The 25,902-nt window shown below is 40.8% G+C and overlaps 1 protein-coding gene across 1 annotated transcript in view; it reads left to right on the top strand.

Annotated features, from left to right (window-relative positions):
- The window catches only part of cachd1 (cache domain containing 1), an 83,445-nt gene extending 62,155 nt beyond the window's left edge, over positions 1-21,290 (top strand). Inside the window, exons 11-27 of the mRNA XM_085774880.1 lie at positions 798-921; positions 1,064-1,181; positions 2,670-2,838; positions 2,954-3,096; positions 4,102-4,283; positions 4,745-4,855; positions 5,786-5,908; positions 6,545-6,644; positions 7,028-7,144; positions 7,688-7,848; positions 8,097-8,183; positions 9,300-9,416; positions 9,749-9,900; positions 10,510-10,671; positions 11,833-11,910; positions 12,067-12,168; positions 17,589-21,290. Coding sequence (XP_085631006.1) covers positions 798-921; positions 1,064-1,181; positions 2,670-2,838; positions 2,954-3,096; positions 4,102-4,283; positions 4,745-4,855; positions 5,786-5,908; positions 6,545-6,644; positions 7,028-7,144; positions 7,688-7,848; positions 8,097-8,183; positions 9,300-9,416; positions 9,749-9,900; positions 10,510-10,671; positions 11,833-11,910; positions 12,067-12,168; positions 17,589-17,833 — 2,291 coding nt within the window. The 3' untranslated portion in view covers positions 17,834-21,290. The remainder of the gene's footprint in view (positions 1-797; positions 922-1,063; positions 1,182-2,669; positions 2,839-2,953; positions 3,097-4,101; positions 4,284-4,744; positions 4,856-5,785; positions 5,909-6,544; positions 6,645-7,027; positions 7,145-7,687; positions 7,849-8,096; positions 8,184-9,299; positions 9,417-9,748; positions 9,901-10,509; positions 10,672-11,832; positions 11,911-12,066; positions 12,169-17,588) is intronic.
- Positions 21,291-25,902: the final 4,612 nt, after the last annotated feature.

The raw sequence follows: 25,902 nt of genomic DNA, 5'->3' as shown, positions 1-25,902 counted from the left end.
ACGATTCCTGCTGCTGTTCGGAGCTGTGTCTATTACAGCACCTCCCTCCTCTGCGCTGTGCTGGAGCTGCGTTACAACAGGCTAAATGTTGTTGTTGTTGTTGTTATTTTTTTCGGTTAAATTTTGGATGTCGGGGATTAAAAAATGAGCAGCTCTTTACTTGAAATCCTCGCTCTTATTCAATAGATGTAGTACGGTAGTTAATGCCAAGGTTTCCTCCTGCGCTCACTTGTCCTTCACTCGTGAGTCACTTTTGATAAAAGCATCTGCCAAATGAGTGGATGTAATGATGTGATGTGTGCGTATATATATATTGCCTAAAGAAATGGTCTTTATGAGTGTGATCTGTCTACCACCCACAGCTTGACTTTGGGAGAATCTACAAATGTTTAAATTTATGTGGTGTGACAAGCTGCTTAGTAAGACTTAGTAATTCCACATTGCCAAATAGAAACATGCAGTTTTTTTTTTAACCGCCTTTGGAATCTATTACGGTGGATTCAGATTATGATGTTATGTTGTGACTTAATGCTTAAATCAAAGAGACTCTTTCTACATCCTGTAATGACAAAGTGAAAGGAAAATCTTAAATACCAGACTGACGCAAGTATTAAGACACTTTGCTGTGAAGCTCAGGTGCGTTCAGTTTCTCTCAATCAACAGCGACCGGAAACGTCCTTCTCTTTCACAACAGTTTATTTATCCAGTTAATCATTCAAATTGAGTTTTTATTTCATATCTTTTTGTTTCAGTATGTATTAGCAGTCTATTTAATGTTGCTGTTGTTTGATTCCCAGGTTACACCCTGATGCACCCGTCGCTCACACGGCCTTACCTGATGACAGAGGCTCCCCTCCACACTGACATCATCCATTACGAGAATATCCCAGGATTCCCTGCTGTCCGACATAACATCCTCAGGTAGGAAGTTATCACTTAATTAAAAAAATTAAAAAACACAAACGCCTTTAAAATTGACGGTAGCTTTCATTTAAAAACAGGATTGCAGTCAGCTATGGATACGTAACGTTGTTTTAACACTGATTGTGTGTATTTCTCACAGCCTCCCCCTGGGCAGCCAGGTCATCGCCGTTCCAGTCAACTCCTCTCTGTCCTGGCACACCAACCGGCTCAGGGACAACAGCAAAGACGCATACAACGTCAGCTATGCCTGGAAGCTGGTATGTGATGGTGTTGACGACCGAGACTGAAAAAAGGAAGACATATTTACTAGGTTTAGTTTCTGCCTTCAGCCCAGATTAAACCAACTCTCTGCTTGCAAACACATAAAAATAAGAAAACCTACATGTATTTTAAAGCCATTTACAGTAAGATAGGCTTATATACAGTAGTGCATTTGTTTTCAGTTGCATGAAAAAACATGAAAAAACCTGCAAAGGAGTCGATGTGGAAAAGTGAGGAAAGGGATCTTTGAAGCAGAACAAGAATTTGCTCATTCACACAGACCAGAGACAAATGATCATCTTTGGCTCAGGGCCAGTCAGGCATTATCACTCTGGGACAATAACTCACTCATATACAGTACTTTCTCTCTCCAACTCTTCTATTCTGTCTGTGGCTCTTTATCATTACCCCACCGCTGTCTAAAAGCAGTATATAGATTTATGTCCCCAGCCTTTGTGTCTCCACCAAAGCCCCGCCACCTTAAATGAGCTGGTGTAATAAAGACCAAGCGCTCCTACACCCAGAAACTTGTCTGTCCCTCCTCGGATCTGCTGTTCCTCTCAGACCTTTAAGTGTCGTGTTTTAGGAACAAGTGGCATCAGGACAGCAATAACATCACGCCATATTGACTCCTTTTGCTTTCTGACATTTAGACTTTTGGCAGGAGCAAAAATATCACACTTAATTCAGGCATTTCACTTTTAGCCTTTTTTGAAAAGCTTCTGACATTTTGGGGTTTTTTCCACACGGGCGAGTTCAAACACGTCACCTTTGCCATGGGTTTGGCCGCTGTCTGTGTTTTTTAAAATGAACTTTCCAGGGCCAGAAAAATATTAAATTGACTGAGGGTGCATCAATCCAAAAGAGTTGTTGTTTCCTACTCCATTCTGCACTCTTGTCAGCCAGATATTATCAGGTCATTCATTTGTTATTTCATATTTTCTGTATTTCATGAACATTTTTCTGACCGGAATTTAAACTAATGTGGTGAATTCTCAACTGTTTCCTCTTCATTTACCAGAAGCTCCTAGATCTCTCTGAAGCTGTTTACCCAGGATTTGACAGTTTGCATGATTTAATAACAACATTTCAGACCAGACTAGTCCTGCATGGTTCATTTAGACTCAGTCGGGTGAAAGCAGTTGTTAAACTGGACACATTTATCTTCTCTGGAAGACGCCTGCAGCCTATAAAACACCAGCTATGATGTCTGACGCTAAACACAGAAAAAAAGAAAAGAAAAAAGAGGACACATAGGGATAGAGAGTGTGTGTGTAATGTCACAGTCTCCCTGGTGTCTTGTTTGGACAAAATATGATGGAGCGTAGCCTATAAGATACATTAAAGGCCTGTGTTTTATTCAAAGGCGCACCTTGGTTGCAGAGCATGTTCTTGGGGGTGAAAGCTGTTTTCTCAGTGATGATAATGGGATGAATATTTACAAAGGTAACTCCTCCTCCTTCTCTCCTGTCTTGTCCTTGTAGGTTCAGGACACGTCGTTCATCCTGTGCATCGTGTACGTGCAGCCCGAGATCCCAGTAAAGCAGCTGAAGAACCTGAACACGGCTCCCAGCTCAAAGCTGCTCTACCACCGTTTAGACCTGCTGGGTCAACCGAGTTCCTGTCTGCACTTCAAACAGCTCGCCACCGTCGGTAAGAAAAGGCACCAAATCCCACACCCCATGGAGCCGATGTACGATAACTCGAAGTAATAACTTTGCCTACAAACTTGATTTAAAACAAACACCTCTGACCGTCTCTTTCCCAGAGTCCCCCACGGTGATGCTGGCAGCCGGGAGCTTCTCCTCTCCCTATGAGCACCTCAGTCAGCCAGAAACAAAGCGCATGGTGGAGCACTACACCGCCTACCTGAGTGATAACACCAGGCTCATAGCCAACCCAGGCCTCAAGGTACACAACAAGCAGCACACAAGCCTGGAAACTTCCGTGCAACTCATGGCAAAAGCCAGCCTGGTGGGACGTGCACTCAAACGCAGGGGTTCATGCTATTTACCTGACAAACATGTGGCACGCAGCCAGCCCAGCGGTCAGGTTACACACATGTACACAAATATTCCCACATGCAAATATGTACAAACACTATTAAGCACAATTTATTTGCCCCAAGGCAGTTGAGTGGATTTTTTTTATGCATGTATGAGTTGCTTTAATACATCTTTAATTCTGACAAGTGAGTCAACATTTTTAGACTTCTTAAAATTCACAAATTTCAAATGAAGCTCTGCATCTTTAAGTCAGGGATAAAAACCCCCACGTGGTTTTGGCAGTCTGTGTGCATTCCTGTCCTGGGGGGAGCAGGGGGTTAGAGTTTGAACTCTAAGCTCCAGTCTCAGCTCTGATTCCCAGGCTGGTCTTAAAGGCCCCCTCCAGTGACCTGATCACCTCTTTCAAACCTTGAAGCTTCTGTGAAAATGGTGCTGAGATCAGACTTTTCAGGGTGTTGTTTGGGGTTTTAGGGCTTATCAAGTCTGATTTATTCCTGAATGATGGTTGATATGTGATTTCTTGACCAGAATTATTCTAATTTCTTTACAACAGAGAGATACAGGAGAACCATTTTAGTTTAGTTTAGTTTAGTTTAGTTTAGTTTAGTTTAGTTTAGTTTAGTTTAGTTTAGTTTAGTTTAGTTTAGTTTAGTTTAGTTTAGTTTAGTTTAGTTTAGTTGCACCATAGTTGTGCCTGTATGAAAACAATATAAACTTCTTTCTTTTGTCGTTTTCGGTTTTGGAAGCCAAAAAGTTTCCCAGACTTTAGTCGACTTACATCTGAACCAACCTGAGATTAAATCCCTCACTTCTCACCCCCTCCCTCCCCTCTATATTCCTCTTCCTGCCTCCTCTGTCTCCTCTCCCCTTCCTTTCTACCCTTCTGCCTCCATCCCTCCATCCTCTGCAGTCCTCTGTCAGGAACGAGGTTATGGCAACCAGTCACGTCACGGATGAGTGGATGACACTAATGGAAATGAGTAGCCTCAACTGCTACATTGTGCGCCGTTACATAGCAACCCCCAGTGGGGTGCTCCGGATTTACCCAGGATCTCTGATGGACAAAGCCTTCGACCCGACCCGCAGACAATGGTGAGGCTTACTTTGGAGGGTGTGAAGAGGGGGAGAAAAGGAGTGAAGGTGTGTGTGTGTGTGTGTGTGTGTGTGTGTGTGTGTGTGTGTGTCCGTGTTTTAGGAAAGCAACAGGCCGTATGAAAGCTTGTTGGGTTGGTAGGAGTTAAAGGGAATGAGTATGTGTCTAAAATGCAGGTGCGTGTTTGTGCTTAATGATCTACACCCTGCCCTTAACAAAGTTCAATCCAGTTATCCTTCCTCATCAAACTGTGAATAGAAATGAGCCAACACTACAATACAAGTCAATAAAAATAATTATGATCATCAATAAAAGAGGACAATTTGTGTCTTCCCATGAAAAGTTCACACACAGGTCACATTCTTTAGTTTCTGGAAGCATCTTAAAACGATCAGGGGAAAGTTATGAGGTGGTATGAACTATATGAGATAACCCTCCGCCTGTGTGATATGTCATGCAGGTACCAGCATGCTGTGGCTAACCCCGGCCTCATCACCTTCACGGGGCCGTACCTGGATGTGGGCGGGGCTGGATACGTTGTCACAATCAGCCACACCATCCACGCCTCTAGGTAAGAAAAACAACAAACTCCTCTGAATTGTGATTGTGATTTTTTTTTTTTTTTACACTTGGGCAATAAAATGATCAGTGTGCCTTACTGGATAGTTGCTCATCAGCAGTTTCAACTGTTGTTGTTATTATGAGCACAGACATGATTGTGGACAGTTAGGCTCGGAGCCCGGAAGTCACTCCTGCCAGATCTCACCATCTCTCAAGACAGGAAATAGTTTGAGGGAAACTAAAAGGAGACCATTGACCAGCTTTGCTGCGGGGCTGTGTAGTGACTGACATAATATTCCTCAACCAAAGGGTCTGGGTTCAGCCACTGTTATCTTCAAGTATGTACTCCTCCAAAGTCGCCTGGAGCAAGTCATTGTATTCCCATCCACTGAAGGAGGAAGAGCCAGATAACAAATTGAGTTACGTCCCTTTGGCCAAGTTGTAGAAGTTGGAGCAGCAGCCAGAGTGAGTTTGAAGCTCCCTTTGGCTGCTGAGATTAACATGTTTGTGTTTCTAGTTTAGTGCAACTCATCACAATGACCGGTGACACTGTTTGCATCAGTGCAATAACTGTTTACCACGGTGCATGCAAAATGTTCAGTATACACACACAAACAGCCAGTATCAACGTCTGATGAAGCAGGATTAGTGTGCTGTTGTGTGCTGGCTCAGTGAGCATATAATCACACAGCCTGTAATCTGTAAATACAGAGCGTGCAGGTGTGCTGCTGTGTGTGTTTTGAGTTTAGGTGAGACTTTCATTCATGTAACCCCAAAGGTCTGCAGGTTAATGAGACACAGATCAGCAGACAATTACTCTGAGTGTGCAGCTCAGTGCAATCACAGCAAAGTTTGATTTCTTTTCTTTTTTTAACCTTTTCCTGCTTTCTTCCTCTGTTTGTTGTTCCTCTGCTCTCTTTCTCTTTCTCTCTCTCTTCAGCTCTCAGATGGCTCCTGGTTACGCAGTTGCAGTGATGGGCATCGACTTCACCCTTCGCTACTTCTATAAAGTCTTGCTGGACCTGCTGCCCATCTGCAACCAGGACAAAGGCAACAAGATCAGGTAAAAAAAAAAAACAGGGAATGGACGTGATGATGAGTCGACTCGTGTTCTGTTCTTCTTGCCACTTTCTGCAAATCATTGTCCCTTTCCCTCTGATTTTTTTTTTTTTGGATTGGCAAAATTTCTGTTTTACTGAGCAAGAATTCAGCTTGCAGAGATCAAGAAGAGAAAAAAAAGAGGGGAAAAAGAGATAAGCTGATTATCACGGCATTCCTGCTGGAGATGTGGCGTAGCTGCTGCCTCAGTCCTACATACTTTCTCCAGCTTTAATGTCTCCCTTTTTGGTTTTTTTTCTCTTCATCTTTTCTTTTCCACCCCCTCCACTTGCGGTCCCCTCTTCTTCCCCCCGTCTTCTCTCTCTTTCCCTCCATTTCCTTCATGCTCTCTCAGCTGGCGTTCAGGGGCCATATAAAACAGGATTAGCTCAAAGGGGGTGTGTAGTAGAGAGGAGCAATATTTGGCAGAATGTTTAAGGAACAGAGGGAAGCAGAATGGAGTTTATTATGCAAATGAATTAAGCTGAATTTAGCACCAGGGAAAAATACATATTGTTATATATTGTTTTAATCAATCCAAACAATTTCCCTGCTGTCAACCCATGAAGAACTGACATTTACATATCTGTGTACATTGTAGGTGTTTCATTATGGAGGACAGAGGCTACCTGGTGGCACATCCCACTCTCATTGACCCCAAAGGCCATGCCCCAGCAGAGCAACAGCACATCACACACAAGGTAAAGCACCAAAAGACAAATGCACAACGATGTAGATCACATCAGATATAAATGAACCATTTAAAGTTTCTTTCACTCAGACATGCAACAGTAGTATTAGTCACTCCAACATGTCCTTAACCAATAGCAAAATATTATTATTAAAAAAATACTCCCATTTACCTGTACAATGATTGTCTTATACATACTCTGTCATCAACAAAAAGACAAATTTATTTATTTATTTATTAAGCCTTTATTTCGAACATGTAAGGTAGTGTAAAAGACAAAGCAAACAACAGCAAAAAAAACACACAGAAAAAAACAAATAGTAATAGAAAACAAATAAATTTAGTAAATTATATTCCCTCCTCAACTTGTCCCTCTTCTCTTTTTGATGGCAGGAGCCGCTGGTGGCCAACGACATCCTCAACCATCCCAATTTTGTCAAGAAGAACCTGTGCAACAGCTTCAGCGACCGCACTGTGCAGCGCTTCTACAAGTTCAACACCAGCATAGTGGTGAGTCAGAGACCGGATCTCCTGTATGGATGGTTACACAGGAGAACACATGTCAGACTGATGATGCTTCAGTGTCTGACACAGGCTCCTCACTCACTAAAGGCCTAACATGTTAATATTTAATAGTGTAACACTGCTTCCTAGTGGTGATCACTGGTGTTACAACCATGACATTTTCCTACACTGTTTTTGTGTAGTTACAGTAATCTTGAGTCCCAGAGTGATTTATCCCAGTTTAAGGTTGCAACTTTAGCATGTTTAATTTATACTCTATTTAATTTATGTCCACTTATAGATTGATAATGTTCATTGTCACACATTTCTCTAAATAAGTTGCTTTCAAATTACTTAATTGATTTGTTTTTATGTGTATGGGTCCTGTGTTGTATTTATGAGTAATTATGAAGAAAACCATCTGTTTTTGAAGGGGGGTAAAATATGGTTAGAGGTACAGAGGTACATGAATCTTCCAGGTAACCAGTGACATAATATTGATTGATTGATTGATTGATTGATTGATTTCACTCTCTAATCTTCTTTTAGGGGGACCTCACCAACCTGGTTCATGGGAGCCATTGTTCTAAGTACCGTCTGACCAGGATCCCTGGCACCAACGCCTTCGCCGGTATCGTCAACGAGACGTGTGACTCTCTGGCGTTCTGCGCCTGCAGCACCGTTGACCGGCTCTGCCTCAACTGCCACAGGTCTCTGCTCCACCCACACACTGATTAGAAGGCGACACCTTGGCAATATGGATGATATTTGTTGTATAAGTTCATAAAAATAACCCTTTAACTAGAAAGGCTAGATCCAGATGTGATGGAGAAAACTCATCAAATTAAATCTTACATATCTAGATGATTGTAAGTCGTTATTACATGACCACAGCCAATATGGTAAACGACAGCGATGAGCATTTCTCCCACTGAACATGACTATCTGTGTTTTTCAGGATGGAGCAGAATGAGTGTGAGTGTCCATGTGAGTGCCCTCTAGAGGTCAATGAGTGCACAGGCAACCTCACCAACGCTGAAAACAGGTCAGTGCTGAAGCGTTCAGACACCACATTTATATCCACAACTTCTACTCCTGGATTGATCTTCATGATGTCACATGGAGAAAAAACAACTAGTGAAAAATGCTTTAATACCAGTTGTTTATAAAGCACTGTAATGTAGCCCCTGAGGTGTAGTCATATCTTAAATTTCCCCTGAGTGCTTCAAGTGTGTCTATTTGGTTGTCTTAAAAACAACACACATAATAACAGAAGCCAATGCAAAACAATAGTCCTTAATACTAGAATTTATACTCAATTAAAATTTTTAGTGTTATTTGTGATAATATCACAGTTTTATTTGTTTGTTTGTTTTCTCCCTTTCCCTGGAGATATGGTTATGGATATAAAGAGTTGGCATACTTGGTGTGAATGTCGGATATTGCAACACTATGTGACTTAACTAATTTATTTGCAGGCTCAACACAATTTTTCTCATTATATTATATCATTATATGTAGTGTTATAAAAGTATTATTGCACTTCTTAGTCTGTCTACTTGCCTGTAGTTTCCTGAAGCGCGTCCCTTTCATGGTCCTGTTATTATAAATTTAATTATAGACACTTACGTGCGTCAAACATCCTGGGAGCTTTTGAGATGTTTGTGGGTGTTTCCTCGGCTTTACATCTCTCTCTCTCTCTTGTTTCATGTGTCCTAGTCTTCCCCTCTACTGTTTTTACCACTCTGTCTATCATGCTCTTTGCCTCTCACATCCTCCTCTCTCTCACTCCGTCGCTCTTGTTTCACCCACCTCCTTTCATCAGCCATCAGCAGCCTTTGACAGCACGTCAGTGTTTCAAATGCCAATCCCTCTTTAATTTCAGGAAGATGTGCAATTATCATTTTTCACTGCCTGTTTTGTGTCAAGCAGCATTGATGTTTTCCTTTTTAAAGCTGATTTACATATATTGACAGGCCAAAGACAGTACTTTGTGTGTTTATGCTTGGATTTTCTTTCTTTTTTTTATGTCAGTTTTACTGTGTAATCGTGTTTCATGCGAGGATTTGGATGGATTTTGTTGGCTGAATGTATTGACCAAGGACATGTTGCTGTATCGCCACCATTCAGCATTTTCACCTCGTGTTTTTGTGCTGCACAGGAACCCCAGCTGCGAGGTGCACCAGGAGCCAGTCAGTCTGAATGTGATTGATCCCAGTCTACATGATACCTTGCCCCAGTGCATCAACACCCGCTGTAGCCAGAGATACACCAGCAGGTACACGCACTAAACAACACACACATACACATGCACAGTACATACCAACATATTGTTATTCCAGCAGACACCATGGAGACACGTAAATCGACTATTAATATTACTGGTAATGTATGGTGCCCTCCAGTGGTAGTAAATGGTAAGTATAGATTTAAGTTGAATTTGGATTTGACATTGAATTTGTCTGTGGAAAAAAGAGAATCCAAAGCAATTTAATGAAACAAAAAGCAGTTTTTTAAATATACATTTATCAATGATGTGGTAAATTTAAGAAAAATCAAAAACCACTTGGTCAATCTCTAAAACAAACTCCATTCTGTGTCATGTTTCAGTGACTGTTTTGGTGTATTGGACTGTGAGTGGTGCATGGTGGACAGTGATGGTAAGACTCATTTGGACAAGCCATACTGCGCCCTGCAGAAGGAGTGTTTCGGGGGCATCGTCGGCGCCAAGAGTCCCTATGCAGATGGCCTGGGGCTACTAGGTGAGACTCTTATACCAAAGAAAGACTGGAGAAATCTTTTACTCTGTGAATATTGTGGATTTTCTGTGTGTTTGCAATGTGGCTGAGCCAGTCAGACTCTTTGCATCATCAGCGTGTCTCATAGGGAACCTGTGGCCAAGTAGAACGCTTTAGCTTGATTCAGCAGTAATGACACATTTTTCCTTAATGCACTGTGGGCCATTATGTTAGCCAATAGCCTAAGGAAACAAACAAGCAACAATAGAAGAAGACAAAATTCTAGTTATTTCTACCGTCCTTGAGAAAACAGAAATGTAACCTACGTAGCTGTACAGGCTGAATATTTTCTGTTGCTTGCTTGGTTATTTTCCTTTAGTTCTGTCATCAGTTTTTTTTTCCAAAGGGGAAGTGGCTGTTTGATTGCTGTTGAATAATTTTTCTATGGCATTTCCCTCTGATGAGAGAATAGAAAAAATAGTAGAAAATGCAGCAACATCGCAGCATGAGCTGGGATCTGAGCCCGAGCTGTTTGATACCAGCTTGTTGTTTTTCACTTCTCAATCCTTTTGAAATCCTTTGTAACTTCTTTAAACAACTCTCTGCCCATTCCTCTTCTCTCTTGTTCTGCAGATGAGGAGGTGGCATCTCTGAACATGATCAAGAGTGCCCCTGTTGGTCCGGTTGCCGGGGGCATTATGGGATGCATCATGGTGTTGGTGCTGGCTGTGTATGCATACAGACACCAAATTCACAGGCGCTCGCACCAGCACATGTCACCATTGGCAGCACAAGGTGCGTATGACCGATAGTTGGTTCTCTCTCACATACACACACCTTTATAAAGTGAAGTTTATAGTTCAGTTCAGTTTCAGTTTAAGTGAGTAGTTTTACAGTTTCCTCTTCACATGACATTTCTCTAAACATCAAAGACAGAAAGTTTTAAAGCAGCATGATTAACAATCAGTGTGGCAAGTGGTGCTGGTGCTAAAAAGCTGACATTAGCATCATGCAGCAGCAGCTGCTGCTATATTTTTTCTGTAATTACCCAGTAATACTGACAAAAAAATCTAACAAAATTACAACCTTGTTAAGTTATGTTTGATAGTTAGGGAAACAACTTACAGCTGATGGCAGCTTTGTTATCACAGGGCATCTGAGTGTGTGTGCGTGGGGCAGGTTGCACGAACAATACACAACTTTTCCCAACTTCAGGCTCAGTATGATGTTTTATCAACTAAACCGATTAGATGCTTTCAGATAAGGCACACGCACGCACGCCCACATACAGACATGTATGTCTTATTTGTGCAAACTATCAATCAACTGTCCAAAATTGCAAGTTTTTAGGAGGAGGAAAATGAGGAGATGAAGAGAAATTCAAAACTTAGACAGCTAATATGAACCACATCAGTTGATGCATCTCTGACAGAAATGAGGAAAAACTTAAGTGCATGTGCACAGAGCTCAACAACAGGGCCTTAACTACACTATAAGGTTAAATAAACCACAGTGAACCCAAAGAATCAAGACTGTGAACTATACATAACTGCAAGTCTGCAACTCCTATTTTACTTGCTTATTTGGAAAGGTGGTTGTCTGTTATAGTGTGCATGAGAACATTAATATAGTTTAAAACTTAATAATAAGGACTGAATGTGAAACCACATCCATCCATGTAACCATTAGTGTATTAATAGTTGTGTGAGAATAATTTTCAAGGAATCTGCTGCAAGAAATGTTAAAAAAAAAAAAGTTTAATTCAGTGTAATGAATAAACATGACGTTATCTTTTTTGCTGTTAGGTTTTGGCTTGATAGAGAAAAAGAGTTTTGCATATCTTTCCTACTTGTCATGCTTGTGATACCTCATCACATTTTAAGAATAGTAGCATCCACCTCATGTCGGCCCTGTGCTTCTTTCCTCCCACTCTCTTCACCTCCAACATCACTTCAGAAATGTCAGTGAGGATGTCTAACCTGGATAATGAGAGAGACGAGAGGGATGAAGACAGCCACGAGGACAGAGGAATCAGTAAGTTCTGTTTGACATCTGATGGAGAAACATTTAAATATAATGGTTTAAACGCTACAGCGCTGTAATCATTCCTTCCCATTTCACAGTAGACATATTGGAGTACCACTTAACTGGGCCTTTGTGTGTTGACCTCTGTTCTCTCCTCATTTTCAGTCAGTAACACTCGATTTATAGCTGCGGTGATCGAGAGACACACACACACTCCTGAGCGGAGACGACGGTACTGGGGGCGATCCGGGACAGAGAGCGACCATGGTAAGACATTTTATCTCTGGATCCCCAGATAGATTAAGAGAGGTGGGGAGATTTGCAAGAAAAAAAAGGCAGGTAATGACACTACACATTGGCCTGAAATGCACCGGTATTTTAAGAAAGAGGAATTGAGAGGAAAGTTTTTGTATTAAATGTCAGTAATGCTGTCAACCACAAATGACTATCGTCAAAATTTCCATCCCTTACTAATAGTGTTTTTTCTGACTGAAACCTTTTGAAACTGGACTAATACTAAAAATCATCCTGATCAAGCTTAAGATGCCAAGGAGGCGACACATAGTCATGATCAGCTTAGCATGAGGATGATTTTAGCAATATCCCCCCCGTGGTGCAGTATATTGAAGTATATCTATCTGCCTATGGTGTTATACAATAGAAAGTTCAATCTAAAAGAATCTGCTCTGCGGAAAATGAGTCAGTCATCCATCCGCTGGTTATGAAACAGGCCCGATCATGCACAGAGGGGCTGTTTGCCACTTGAGTTGTGCTGAAGTTTTGCCGCTACTGCTGCACATTAGGATATAATCACAACCATGTCCCTCAACAGCACATCTACAGACAACAACAGGTGTTATACCAAACTACTGGATTAGGAGGCTGAGTTGTTTAGACAGAGAAGTGTGTGTTGTCCGGGTACGGGGTGAGGAGCTCAGATATTCAGGCGGATCTTGGAGCAGAGCCGCTGCTCCCTTGTGTGAAAAGAAGCCAGTTAAGGTTTTTGGTGTTTAATCAGGAAGCAGGGAGAAGATTCAAGCAGGGACTCCCCCCCCGGTCAGCGAAAGCCCCCGGATTGCCAAGAAGGAGCTGGAGGACATGAGATAAAAAATGTCTGGATTACCTTGATTAACCTTCTCCCACAGTGACTCAGACCCACTGACAGGAACAGAACTAATATCTTTTTTTTTTCTTTTTTACATTAAAAGCTTTTTTGAGTGTGTTTGCATGCACACTAGTATCCTGGTTATGGTTATGATTTTTGTAGTATCCTGAATTTGCACATTTAGAAACATCTTATCTAAGGGTCTTAAAGCCTTCAACAGGTTTTGCAAAACCTGGATCTGCCACCCACAAAAACAAGGAGAATAAACTCTAACATGATGGCACCTTATCCAGGTTTTGTGAATATTCTTTGTTGGTGTAGATTGTTATGACTGAGCTAGAGTAATGAAGGTATAAATGATCAGAAACCTTGATACCGTAATGATCATGTAAATGGGGATCAAAACTAGGATAAAAGTCAAACCCGAGGTACTAATGTGTATGTGAGCATACTCGGAGCGTGAAATCTTAAAACCATAATTTTAAGCTTCACTGTCAGATCAGATTTGGGGCTTAGGTTTCATCTTTTTAAATGAATATTATTCTCCTTTGAATGTTACAGCCACAAATCCGCAGTTAGCTCTCAATTCACTGGCAGCGGTTCAGCTCCTGGTTTGTTCTTTTCATTATATCACAGCTCAGAAGCTTGTTTTCACTCGTCTCTAGCTTTGGGAGAGTTGCTCATGTTCACCGTAACCATTTGTGGAGCTTGTAAGTCTGACACTCGACGAGCGTGGATGGATAGTTTCACCCACATGGGCTCTTACCACCTACATATGGCATCACTCCACTTCCTGGCAATGAGTGTCTATGTTACTTGTTGCATAACTGATGATGACAGAGAGGATGAATATGAAGAGGGGGAGAGTGGGCTAAAGTGAAACAAAGACAAGTCGGCTTAAACCAGGGAGAATAAAGATGTGTGGCATACTGTAGAGACGTAGAGGAACAGATAAATTAATTTATTAATAAGATGAGCTCATCTATAGTAACTGTAATGTTATTTTTCTGTATCTGATGAAAGATTATATTTTTTATATATATATATATATATATATATATATATATATATATATATAGTGAAGTTTGAGTTGAGATAAGTGTAAACACCACAGGATTTTTTTTTTTTTTTTACACATTTGCAATTTTTGAAGAAATCTTTTGAGGAAGACATCTGGATTGTCTCTCTTGTATTAAAAGATAAAGAAAGGGTGAAACTTAATGATTAAAAAGGCCTAATAAAAAGGGCAGCCAGGGCAAGAAAGAATGTCTCATGTTGGGTAACTGGGGATGAGAAAGAAAAAGCTGGAAAATTGAGAACAAGTGCAGAGATGCAGATATGCAAAAGTGATGAAAGAGGGGAAATTAGAGTGAAATGGAAGGGCAGGAGGACAGGGACAGAGAGGAAGATGAGTTTGAAATAATAGAGAGAGGGGGTGTTAGACCGTCAGGGAGTAAAACAAACTCAGAAGTTGACGCAACAAAGTTGCTGCTCTTCTGTTCGGTCAAAGGTGCCCTCCCACCACAGTCCACACACTCATACTGCATAAGGATGTGACGCCCAGACACAGACCATCACCAAAGGGCCAGATAATTGTTAAGTGAGTGACGCACACATGCAGAGTGCTGTTTGGCCGTTGCAGTTGTCAGCTGCAGTCATTAGGCTCCACGGGACGACTAGAACTTCCCAGAGCAAAATGAACATTATGCATAACTCTCCACATTCAGTCCAAACACACTAACATTAAAGAACTAATGTTTTACTTTCAATAGAACTGAGCAATAGAGAGGAGCGGAGGCACACATTTTACATTTGAATATATGCATTTCTAGCTCAGTTCACTTAAGAAGTCATTTACTTCCAGACCTGTTTGCAAAGTTAATCTTGGCAGTTTACATTGAGGATTTTCAATTGAGAATGATTTGTGCATGATTTCTGGCTTTTAACATTAGATAAGAAACCCCAAGGACACAATCTTCATTGTGGGCATTTGATAAGAAGATACCACTACAATGTCTTTATGATCAATGTGAAACTATCTAGTTGGTTAGCTTAGCGTAGTTCTGATAATTTTTGAGAAACACATTTCCATGTTCATTGTAGGTTATATAGAATAAATAAACTTCAACATGTTAACTAAGCACTGCTTGTGCTGGTTGATTTTTGTGCCTTTTGGATCGAGCCAAGCTAGCTGTTTCAGGTATTTATGCAGAGTATTTCCAATGATATCAGACTATTCTGATATGTCATTCAGTTTGTCACACACTTTATCACATGTCTTTCACTCACATTCAACTGTCTCTAGTATTTGCGTCCAGCTGTTAAAGGAAAAATCTGGAAGTCTTCAGAAATCTCAAAGGTCCAGAGGTGAAATAGTTTTCCCATGTTTCTCCACATTAAGAGGGATTTGATCACCTTTCCTGATACAGCTGAAAATCGTCAATAGGACAGAGTTAGCTGTAGACCTGCCTGAAACTCTCGGCTCTTGCTTTGGGGAAAAGGGGGATAAAGTGTGCTGAAGCTGGTATCTTCCAAGTCTGGAACTCCTTTGAAGTCTCCATCCCTCCCTTTTCTTTAATCCTCCCCTTCCCTCCATCCCTACCGCAACCCCCCCTCCTCTCTTTCTCTCTCCTTGTCACTCCCTCTGCTCATTTTTCTGTCTCTCTTTTTTCTTTGTCTGCTGTCCTTCTTTTGGTATCAAAGCCAGACAAATCTTTGGAGAATCAGGGGAGGAAATTTGGAAAAAAAACTTCTCAGTCTGACTTTACCACAAGATTTTAGGACACCTCACTGAGACATGAGGGATATGTCCTTATTTTTCATGACAACACACTGTGGGACCTTTTCTGTGTTTTTGCTTATTAACCAATGATAATATTAAACTTAGATGGTTAATATAGTAAACAAAACCTATTTAGCATCAGCGCTGTCACTTTGAGCATGCTAGCATGCTGATATTAACATTTATTCAAGCACCACAAATTACAGCCTCATAAAGTTGCTAGCATGGCTGTGAACTTGAGTTGTGTTTAAAGTTGCAGTTGGTTTTGGACTGACTAATAATTAGCCTGTGGATATCTAGCCAAAGTCCTCATAAACCCACAAAATCTTGAGAAGCATCTTGAGGGATCAGATGCAAATGTGACGGTTTAGACTGTCTGCAGGATAGAAAAGGTTGTTGGGAGATCAGTTTGACACAAGGCCACACAAATGCATATACATCTAGCTACCGCCTTCAGCCTGCATGACACACACTCACAGAAACACATACACGTTCTCAGAAATGACTTGGTTCAGTATCTGTGGAGGTTTAGTGTTTCATCATCCAAAATGGCAACGATTCTTCTATAAATATAATCGTCAAGGCACTCAGGCTTACAGGGTTATTTGCTCAAATAGTAATAGCAGATGTTCCCAGCGTGCTGAATGTTGCTGGTGTCATTTCAGAAGCTAAAAAAGCACGGTGCTAAAGGAATTAAGGAAAATGGGTTTATTTCCAGATCAACTACCAAATATTTTTTTTATAGTCAGACTAGGTGTTTCAGATGGATTTCATGGCTCTAACGGTGACGAAGCCCACTCATTGGATGAAGGGTTGTGTTGAATTTGAGTTCAAATGAAAAATGTAAGCAATTAAGAAAAGTGCATCAACACAGGGACTACAAGGTTTTCATGAAAATTGACTTCTATCTAGGAGCTTTGAACTGTAAGAGTTGATAATTAGTATCTCAATCATCAGAATTGTAGAGGTACTTAGAGGTAGTATAAATTATAAATTGTAGCTAGTGTCATAGAATATTACTGTCCTTATGTACAATCTGTTATTTACTTAGTATTTGACCCAGTAATCCCTTTTCCCTGTCATAGCAGTACTGCCCTCTCACTGCTCCAGTTACCCATGTATCCTAACTGCCACATTGGCTTATGATGCCATCTCCTCGGGCTAAACGTATGTGCAAGATATGTAGGAAAGTGGTCATAAATATGTATGCTCCTTTGTTGTCAAGTTGTAGTGAGAAAGCTGAAAACATATGGAAAGAAGAAAATGCCCAACAGGGATATTTAGTTGTCAGCGCACCATAAATGTATGGCATTAAGAAACATTCTGTTACTGTAGCTTCTATTCAAAAGCTTGTTTCTGTGTTGAATGACTGGAGGGCGTCATTTGCTGAGTAGTTTCTTTCATGGCGTCTTCCCATTTCTTTGTGCACAAACCTATGGTACAATCCTTTGCTTTTTTTACTAAGTGCTTGAAGGGGGTTTGCGATATAATACTCAAGTGTGGTTGCTTCATGTTGGATTCTGTTTATCTTTTTCTTTTGAGAAATTGTGTGGGTTTTCAGGTAAATTCTATAATCAAATGGGTTTTTGTGTTTTTTTTTTTGTCAGTTAAAGTTGTAGGGTTAATGTGGATTATATTCAGTTTGTGTGAAGTGTTAAAGATGACAGCGTTTACAGGCAGGAGTTTTTTTTCTTTTTTTTTCTTTTGAGGGATCTCCTCAACGATTTCTGGCTGATGACCAAACTTCCAGGCTCCGACATTCTCCAGTAACGCTAACTTCTCCATGTTTTCTGTGTCTAGGTTACAGCACCATGAGTCCGCAGGAGGACAGCGAGAATCCGCCCGGAAACAACGATCCGCTCTCGGCCGGTGTCGACGTCGGTAACCACGATGACGACCTCGACCTGGACACGCCTCCTCAGACGGCTGCTCTGCTCAGCCACAAGTTCCACCCCTACCGGCACACGCACACACACCACCATCCGCTGCACACGCATCACCTGCAAGCCGCGGTCACCGTGCACAGTGTGGACGCAGAGTGCTGATCCTCAATAAGGCATGGCCCCCCGCCTGCCAGGGATGGGACCCTTTTTTTAATTAAAGACTATTATTAAAAAAAAAAAGAACACATTTGTGCTTGATTACACATTGGTACTGTCAGGACGGAGGGAGGAAAAACTCCACAGCTGGACACAGACCCGTAGTGCCACCGAGCAGCTGGGACCTCCGCCATGAACGGATCTTTAGCATAATATGGGCCTAATGGTCTGATTGTGCCAATATCTCCATCTCAGCCCTTTCTTCACTGATACTAATCCAAAAGCTGGGAAGTGTACACAGTTTTACAAAAACACCGAAAATGACAAGACCTGAGCCAGTGGGAATAATCACATGGGAAATTTTGTTTGTTTTCTGAAGACATTTGGCATTCGGAACTCTGTATGAGCATACAATTATTATTGGGAGCAGACACAGCACTGTTTGAGCTCATTCATTGGCCATTCAATGTGGAGAGGACCCGACTGGAACCTAAAAGCCTTCAGAGAGGACTAACTAGTTCATTTTTCAAATGGAAGACCAGTGCAAACAATTTGTTGGATCAGTGGATGATCAGATTAAATGTAGTCTGGCATGGACCCCTGTCGCCTCAGGGCTTCGTCCCAGCCTCCATTCAGGAGCACTCCTTTCATTCGTGAAACCAGCCTGATGTCTCTGAAGAATAAAAAAAAAAACATAAACTTTCCAACACTTACCTGGATCTGATATGGGATTATGTTCTGGATTCTATTATTGCTTTACTCTCCTTGATTCTGCAGATAATCACTCCCAACTTTTTTTTTTTTTTTGCCTTTTTATCCAAAGGAGTAGCTGCTGATCTTACACAAAATGGCTTGGGAAGACATTTGGACATTTTCATGAATGTCTGTGAACTTCAAAGTAGGAATAAATCTTCAGTGAATCACATAAAAAAAAATACAGGAAGAAACACTTAAAAAGAGGAAAATATTTTTCTACTATTTATTAAAGAGGTAGATTTTCAGGACAGATGAGCAAGCAGCTGCCGCTAACACAAGCAAGACAGCAGTCAGAATAAGTAACATGTATCAGCCCTCTTCCTATAACCAGCAGATCATATTTAGGGCTCATTATTTTTGTTTTAATTCCCCCCATTGTTTAATTCTTTTTCAAATGTGAATACTATTCCTTTTAGATTTTTTTTTAGTATCAGTAAAACAGCAGGCCATGTGAAAATCTTAAATTCTTGATAATTATTTTAGTCTATTTTATTTTAGATTATTTTATTTTGGCAATGTTAAGTCACTTTGGTTTAAAATTTAGTAGCTCATTTGCATTTTCCTTCCATTTTTCTTCCCTCCTTCTATTAGCAGAAGCAACCTCTCTCTCCACTAGAGGATCCTGTTTACCATGTAGTATACTGACAAGTGTCCCCCTTTAAGTGAATAGAAGCATTTGTGGATGAGCATGGACCTAAAATCTCAGCCAAAATCAGTTTTAAAAAAAAGAAAAGTAAATATTAAAAAACGAAAACAATGAGCCTTAACCACGTCCTGTGTCAGAGCATTTAGAAGGAAGTGGTGTTTGAGATGACGTACATTCTACTGTCTGTCTTCACAGTTTTGAATCACTGAGTTGTTTTTGTGGTCTTGCGAAGTAAGGTGATGTTTTGTGCCGAACAAGCTGAAAATGTCCTCTGTATCAGGAGGCAGAGCGTTTATGCTTGCTGGCCTTTAAAAGCCTCCTGGGGTTGCAGGAGGGAAAGACAGGAGACACTAACACCAGCAAAACATTCCTGGCTTTAGTCACTGCTGGGGATTTGGTGTGTGAGGATAATTGGGGACCATCACAGAGGTCCTGAGAGATTCTCAGATCGAGTGCTGCCCTCTCTTACTGCCCGAGTAGAAAAACCAGAACAGAATGTTGTTTTTTATTTTATTTTATTCATCTTATTTTACCACAAATTTTTTGCCTCTGAGGCCAAGCTGATATTGTATGTGTGTGAAGGCTGTGTGCTGGATTTTGTGCAAAACAATTTCAATTTCCATTCATGTCCGAGATGGAGTCTCCTTCTTGTCAAAGTGAGTGAAAGAGGGAGAGATGCTGCTGTTGATGTACAGAGGTTACACCCATCTGTCGGCTCCTCTGTGGTTAACCACTCAAAAAGTCTTTTCTACACATCTCTAGTTTAACTGTTGTTGTGTGTGTGTGTGTGTGTGTACAAGTGTGTGTGTGTATGTGTGAGCGAGTGAGTGAGAGAAAGAGATGAATGAATGAGTATCCTCCTGGCATATTTTCATGCATTATTGTATTTTTTTCAAGATAGTATTAGAGAATTATAGGTGAAATTATTATGATTGAAAAATCCACTTATTTTTATTCTGATGAAGAGTCACTTGACCCTATCTGTGCTTCATGGGTTTGATTGTTCAGCAGGTCAGATCCTGTCAGTGTGGCACCCATTTATCTCTGGGCGCCAAAATGTCTATTGTTCTTCAGAGATTCAATATGAAGTGTAAATACAGAATCACAAATAGCTATTAATGTCCTGTACACTCCTTTTTTTTTATGTTGGTAAGACATAATGTATGCTTCAAATGATGCTCAGATATTCGGGTTGATATTTTGAATTGTCTGTTCATGGCGTCTTACTATATTTTTGATGCCTTGGATGTTTTTTTTTTAGATTTATTTTTCTTTAGGTCCATATTGGATGGAAGTCAGTACTTGGAAAAAATTAATACACACTTTTTTGTTTGAGAGACTTCTAGTTTTTAAAGTTTTACTGTGTGTCTTCAAAACGTTAAAGAAAACCTTATCTCTCCATTAACTAATTTAGAATTGCAAAATAACGGTACATCATCTTTTCACTGAGGTAATGGCCAAAGCACCAATCTTAAGCTGTGCAATGGCTCTGTTGCTACTAAAGACTGTCAGCCATTTTCATTTACAGTTATTTTAGTTTCACTTGGGTAGAATATTTACATTTGCACACTCCATGTGAGCTCATTAGGCTTCCATGTGGAAATTAGTAAATTATTTAAAAAGTATTAGTCCTGTGTTGAGGATTCAGTATTTCATTAGAATTAAAGAAAAGTCCATCACCAAAGCTTAAAATTTTTCCTGTTTTCACTGTTACATGGTACATAATTCCGGTTCAGCTGACACAGTCTTGTAGCATTTTCCTGGCAACCTGTAGATCAAATGCAGTCTTGCGTGTATCTTTCCACATGTGTGTATGTTGGGGCAAATTGTTTTCTGCAAAGTGGTTTGTTGTTAAAAGCATATTTTCTGGAGAGCTTTTAAACAGTATTTACCAGCCGTTGTAAACAAGTATATTTGTGTGTGTCTATACAGAACACTCTGAATCGCATTAAATAATGTACTGAAGGAAAATGTGTACATCACCCCCCTCATGTATCATATAAAGTTATCAAATTGAGATTTATTGCAATGTGAATGTGATAAAGTCCATTTTACACTTAACTTGTCTGTCTTGTGTTTTTAGCCACTTTTTAAACCATTTTTATAGGGTCAATCCTCACTAAAGGATAAAACTAAAAGTACAATGCCTACTTCAACAGACCGGTCCCTACACTACCCAGATGCAACTCACCACAGACACTCGACACGCCACGTATTTGTTTTTACAGGTACTTTCTAATCTTAAGAGTAGAAGAACATTGAGATATTAAACTGCTCTCGCTTCCATACCATGTGCAATAATAATTTACCAGATGTTAGAAATTCAAGTTTAAGTACTCCTGGAAAAAGGGGCCAAAGCACACAGACATACGACATTTCCTTATTATCTTATAGCCATAATAACAAAATATGTCCAAACGGCCATTTTTAGCCTCAGTAGGTAAAGGGTTAAGAGAGAATGTGTAATGTCATTGCATGATAGCAAGGCTACACTTTACTTATTAGGCTTAGTGTCCTAATGTAGGTTAATGAACTGCTGCAAATACACAGCAAAGCTAATCAGGTGACACAAAGTTAGCACTAGGGTTAACTGCATTGCACTTCTGCGCACTACATGAGCATCATCTTTAACATTATGCACTGCATCATGTTAGTGACAAATATGAAGCAGCAATGAGGAGGCAGAGCAGATCTGTTCTGGTGATCTTGCTTCTATCTCCACCACCATTCACACTTCACACACTATTTACAGACATGTAGGTTTCAGCCCCAACCAGCATTGACTCAAGTAGCCTAACATCATCTAAAACAGCCTTCACCTATAGCCTACCACTTTCCTCCATTCATATCATACAGTCTATGATTCTTATTATTGTTCATCAGTGATCATCACTAAAAGTTGAGGTGTTAACTGTGACCTCGTGTTACCCCAGTTCAAGCCACGCGCTGACCCGTGACGTCACCACTAACGTTATTCTTTTAGCAAAAAAAAAAAAAACTTAGCACCTGTTGCTCCATCTTAATTGGGCTGTAACATGGAGAAGGCTGGGATTGAAATGTTGTAATTTTTCTATTTATCCTGTGTTGACTCAAGTTTTACACCTACTAACGTGTATTTATGCTTGGTTACTTTTGAAATACACAAGAGCTACATGTTTAACACATCAACTTTTGTTGGGGCTAACATGTTAGCAAACAAAACAATTACATACCCCGTCAGGAGAAGAGAGGAGTAAAGACTTTAGCAGCTGCAGGAGTCGTATTGACGAACACCAGATTAATGTAAGTCAAATATTTGCTCTATTAACTTGAGATAAACGTATATCTATCACGTTTTCTCCACGACTAAGTTCGAGGTTCATGTATTTCTGCTCCAGCTAGCTAACGTCAAAGTTTGGCTGTGCTAGTTGTGCTGTGTCGTTTGTTTGGTGCTGGGCTTTATCATGTATCATATAAGTTAGCCTGTTTGTGTTAAAATTGGTTTGGTTAGATCACAGGAATTATTCATATTATATTAATAAACATAGCTCCATGTGGAAAAAGCTCACATTTTGACTGTCACTCTAGTTTTGAGAAAGTGTGCGTAGACTTGACCAACTTCATTCAAAAACACAAACTCTAGCCTACACTAGTGAAACCCAAATCCCCTCATTGATATTTTGTCTCACATGTTTCCTAGTTGTGATTTTGTTTTCTGAGCTGGGCCATTTTTTTCCTGACTGTAGGAGGTTATGGGACAGGTCACCCACAAACTGCCCTGCACTGATAAACCAGGGAGATTATCTGTTTGGGATTGTATGTTGTGTTGTTTCAGTACCTGGCTCTGTCTTCCTACTCGCCGACATCTGAGTAATCTTGTCTGGTGCCTCTCCAGCCTTAATTATTCTCTCTAGTTCATGCAGGGACATTCAGGACACCTTCGCTCAAAATTGCTGTTCTTTAGAGGGGCCTTGGCCTTGTTTGGTAGGGAGTATTTTTAATGATACGCAGAGCTGTCTGCTGCTGCTGCTGCCGCCCGCCACTGTCCAACTGGGATAGCTGTCTGACCCAGAAGATGGAGAGACAATCTTTTGACATGAAGATCCATCTGTGTCAGTGTCCACCATGTTGGAAGATCAGTAAAAATGATTTAATACGCTCTGCAAATAACTCTGCAGATGGTGAGGATTTTCAGAGGAATCAATAACAGTCACAATATGCGTTATTAAATAAAATTCCTCTACAGTTCATCAAAATGCCGTAGTGTTTTAAGAATCAACCTTTTGCTTTTTCTGCGATACAGACTTGTATTTTATTGTATTGCATTGTTAGATGATGATAAAAGAATCAGAGGTATGTGTTGTAGTAAAGAAAATGTCTGTGTTGGTTAACTTTGAGAAATCCCAAATCCATTTTAACTCTTCACCCCTACTTCAAGAAACACACAGCATTTCAGAGTTAATAGTTTTTTCAGCCACAATCTGCACTTAACTCCACAAGGATGGTCTTTTTTCTTATTTATTTATTAATGTTTCAAGCTGTTGGACATAGGTCATGCAATTTGTGGGTGAAGGAAGAATAGCGGTACATACTGCCTGGAAGACCTATGATTTATTTATGAGGCTTTTCTGTACATACAGTGTTTCCTGCCAGGGGATCTGGGAAACAACCACAGATGGAGAGGCAACATGGTGCTGATACAATGTAACAAGAGGCTGCTTTGGTTTTCAGGAGGGGAAAGGGCAATGTGCTGTTTAAGTGTTTGTTTTCCTTTTTGGAGAGGAGAAATCAGGACTGCCCCCGCCCCGAGATCTGGAGGTTAGAGCGCCAAACATGAACCGCTCAAACTTGTCGAACTGGGAACCTTTGTTACTTAACATTTCTTCCCTGAAATAACACCAACACGTATACATTAACTTGCTATTTGGCATTTTCAGGCTATATAGTGGTTAACTATCAGAAAGATAAGAAAACACATCATTAAGAGGTTAGAAGTTGTTTTTTCTGTTCTCATGATTGGATTTTCGTTAATGGGTTAATCATTATGGCTGCAGTAGCCTATAGGCTTTGTTGTATCTCATTTGTAACCGCCACCAAATCTTGTGCCCACTTTGTAAATGTTTCGAGGCAAATTGAGGCCATCATCAAGACAGGGGTAAGCCTGTTTTTAATAATGGCAAATGGACTTGCATTTACAGTGGGTACGGAAAGTATTCAGACCCCCTCAAATTTTTCACTCTTTGTTTCATTGCAGCCATTTGCTAAAATCATTTAATTTCATTTTTTTTTCTCATTAATGTACACTCAGCACCCCTTCTTGACAGAAAAAAAACAGAATTGTAGAAATTTGTGCAAACGTAGTAAAAAAGAAAAACTGAAATATCACATTTGCTGAGTATTGAGTAGAAGCACCCTTTTGAGCAAGTACAGCCATGAGTCTCCTTGGGAATGATGCAACAAGTTTTTCACACCTGGATTTGGGGATCCTCTGCCATTCTTCCTTGCAGATCCTCTCCAGTTGTCAGGTCGGATAGTGAACGCTGGTGGACAACCATTTTCAGGTCTCTCCAGAGATGCTCAATTGGGTTTAGGTCAGGGCTCTGGCTGGGCCATTCAAGAATGGTCACAGAGTTGTTCCGAAGCCACTCCTTTGTTATTTTAGCTGTGTGCTTAGGGTCAGTTGTCTTGTTGGAAGGTGAACCTTCGGCCCAGCCTGAGGTCCCGAGCACTCTGGAAAAGGTTTTCTTCCAGGGTATCTCTGTACTTGGCCGCATTCATCTTTCCTTCAATTGCAACCAGTCGTCCTGTCCTGCAGCTGAAAAACACCCCCATAGCAGGATGCTGCCACCACCATGCTTCACTGTTGGGATTGTACTGGGCAGGTGATGAGCAGTGCCTGGTTTTCTCCACACATACAACTTAGCATTAAAGTGAAATTCCGGCATAAGTGTAAACCATGGTCAAACACACCGTAACACCGAGTTAGACCCCCCCTCGAGAGATCAATTTGCCCGACCGCTACATTCACGAGATCCACCAACTTCAGCAAATACCGCAATATCGCCACACACGGCGCTCTCCGGATCCACTGTCTGACCGCAACCAAAACGCCACCATTTGCCCAAAATAATGCTCAGAACTGCACCAAATGTCATCAATAGTACACACAGGGTCCCAGCACGTAGTACGAGTTGTCAAACATCTGCTAGCTTTGCCTGTTTTCTTTAGCAAGGAGATGCAACTCAACTCACCTACTTCTCCTCCGGGAGCCGCTCGTTGGTGAGGAAGCCCTGACAAGTCGATCACCGAGTGCACCGGAGTTCCGCAGCTCAATCAACAATTACCTCATGGAAATACAATCAGAGTTGTTTTTTTTTTTATCTTGCATATCACTTTATAACTATTATTATCGAGTGCTGGCCACGATATAGGCGCAAATGAGCATTTTTAAGAGCTGCGGAACTCCGGTGCACTCGGTGATCGACTCGTCAGGGCTTCCTCACCAACGAGCGGCTCCCGGAGGAGAAGTAGGTGAGTTGAGTTGCATCTCCTTGCTAAAGAAAACAGGCAAAGCTAGCAGATGTTTGACAACTCGTACTACGTGCTGGGACCCTGTGTGTACTATTGATGGTTTGGTGCAGTTCTGAGCATTATTTTGGGCAAATGGTGGCGTTTTGGTTGCGGTCAGACAGTG

This window comes from Trachurus japonicus, chromosome 4, assembly GCF_045865225.1.
Source record: "Trachurus japonicus isolate A0001 chromosome 4, Traja_1.0".
In the NCBI taxonomy this organism is placed as follows: Eukaryota; Metazoa; Chordata; class Actinopteri; order Carangiformes; family Carangidae; genus Trachurus; species Trachurus japonicus.
This window is presented reverse-complemented; position numbering and strand designations above follow the sequence as displayed.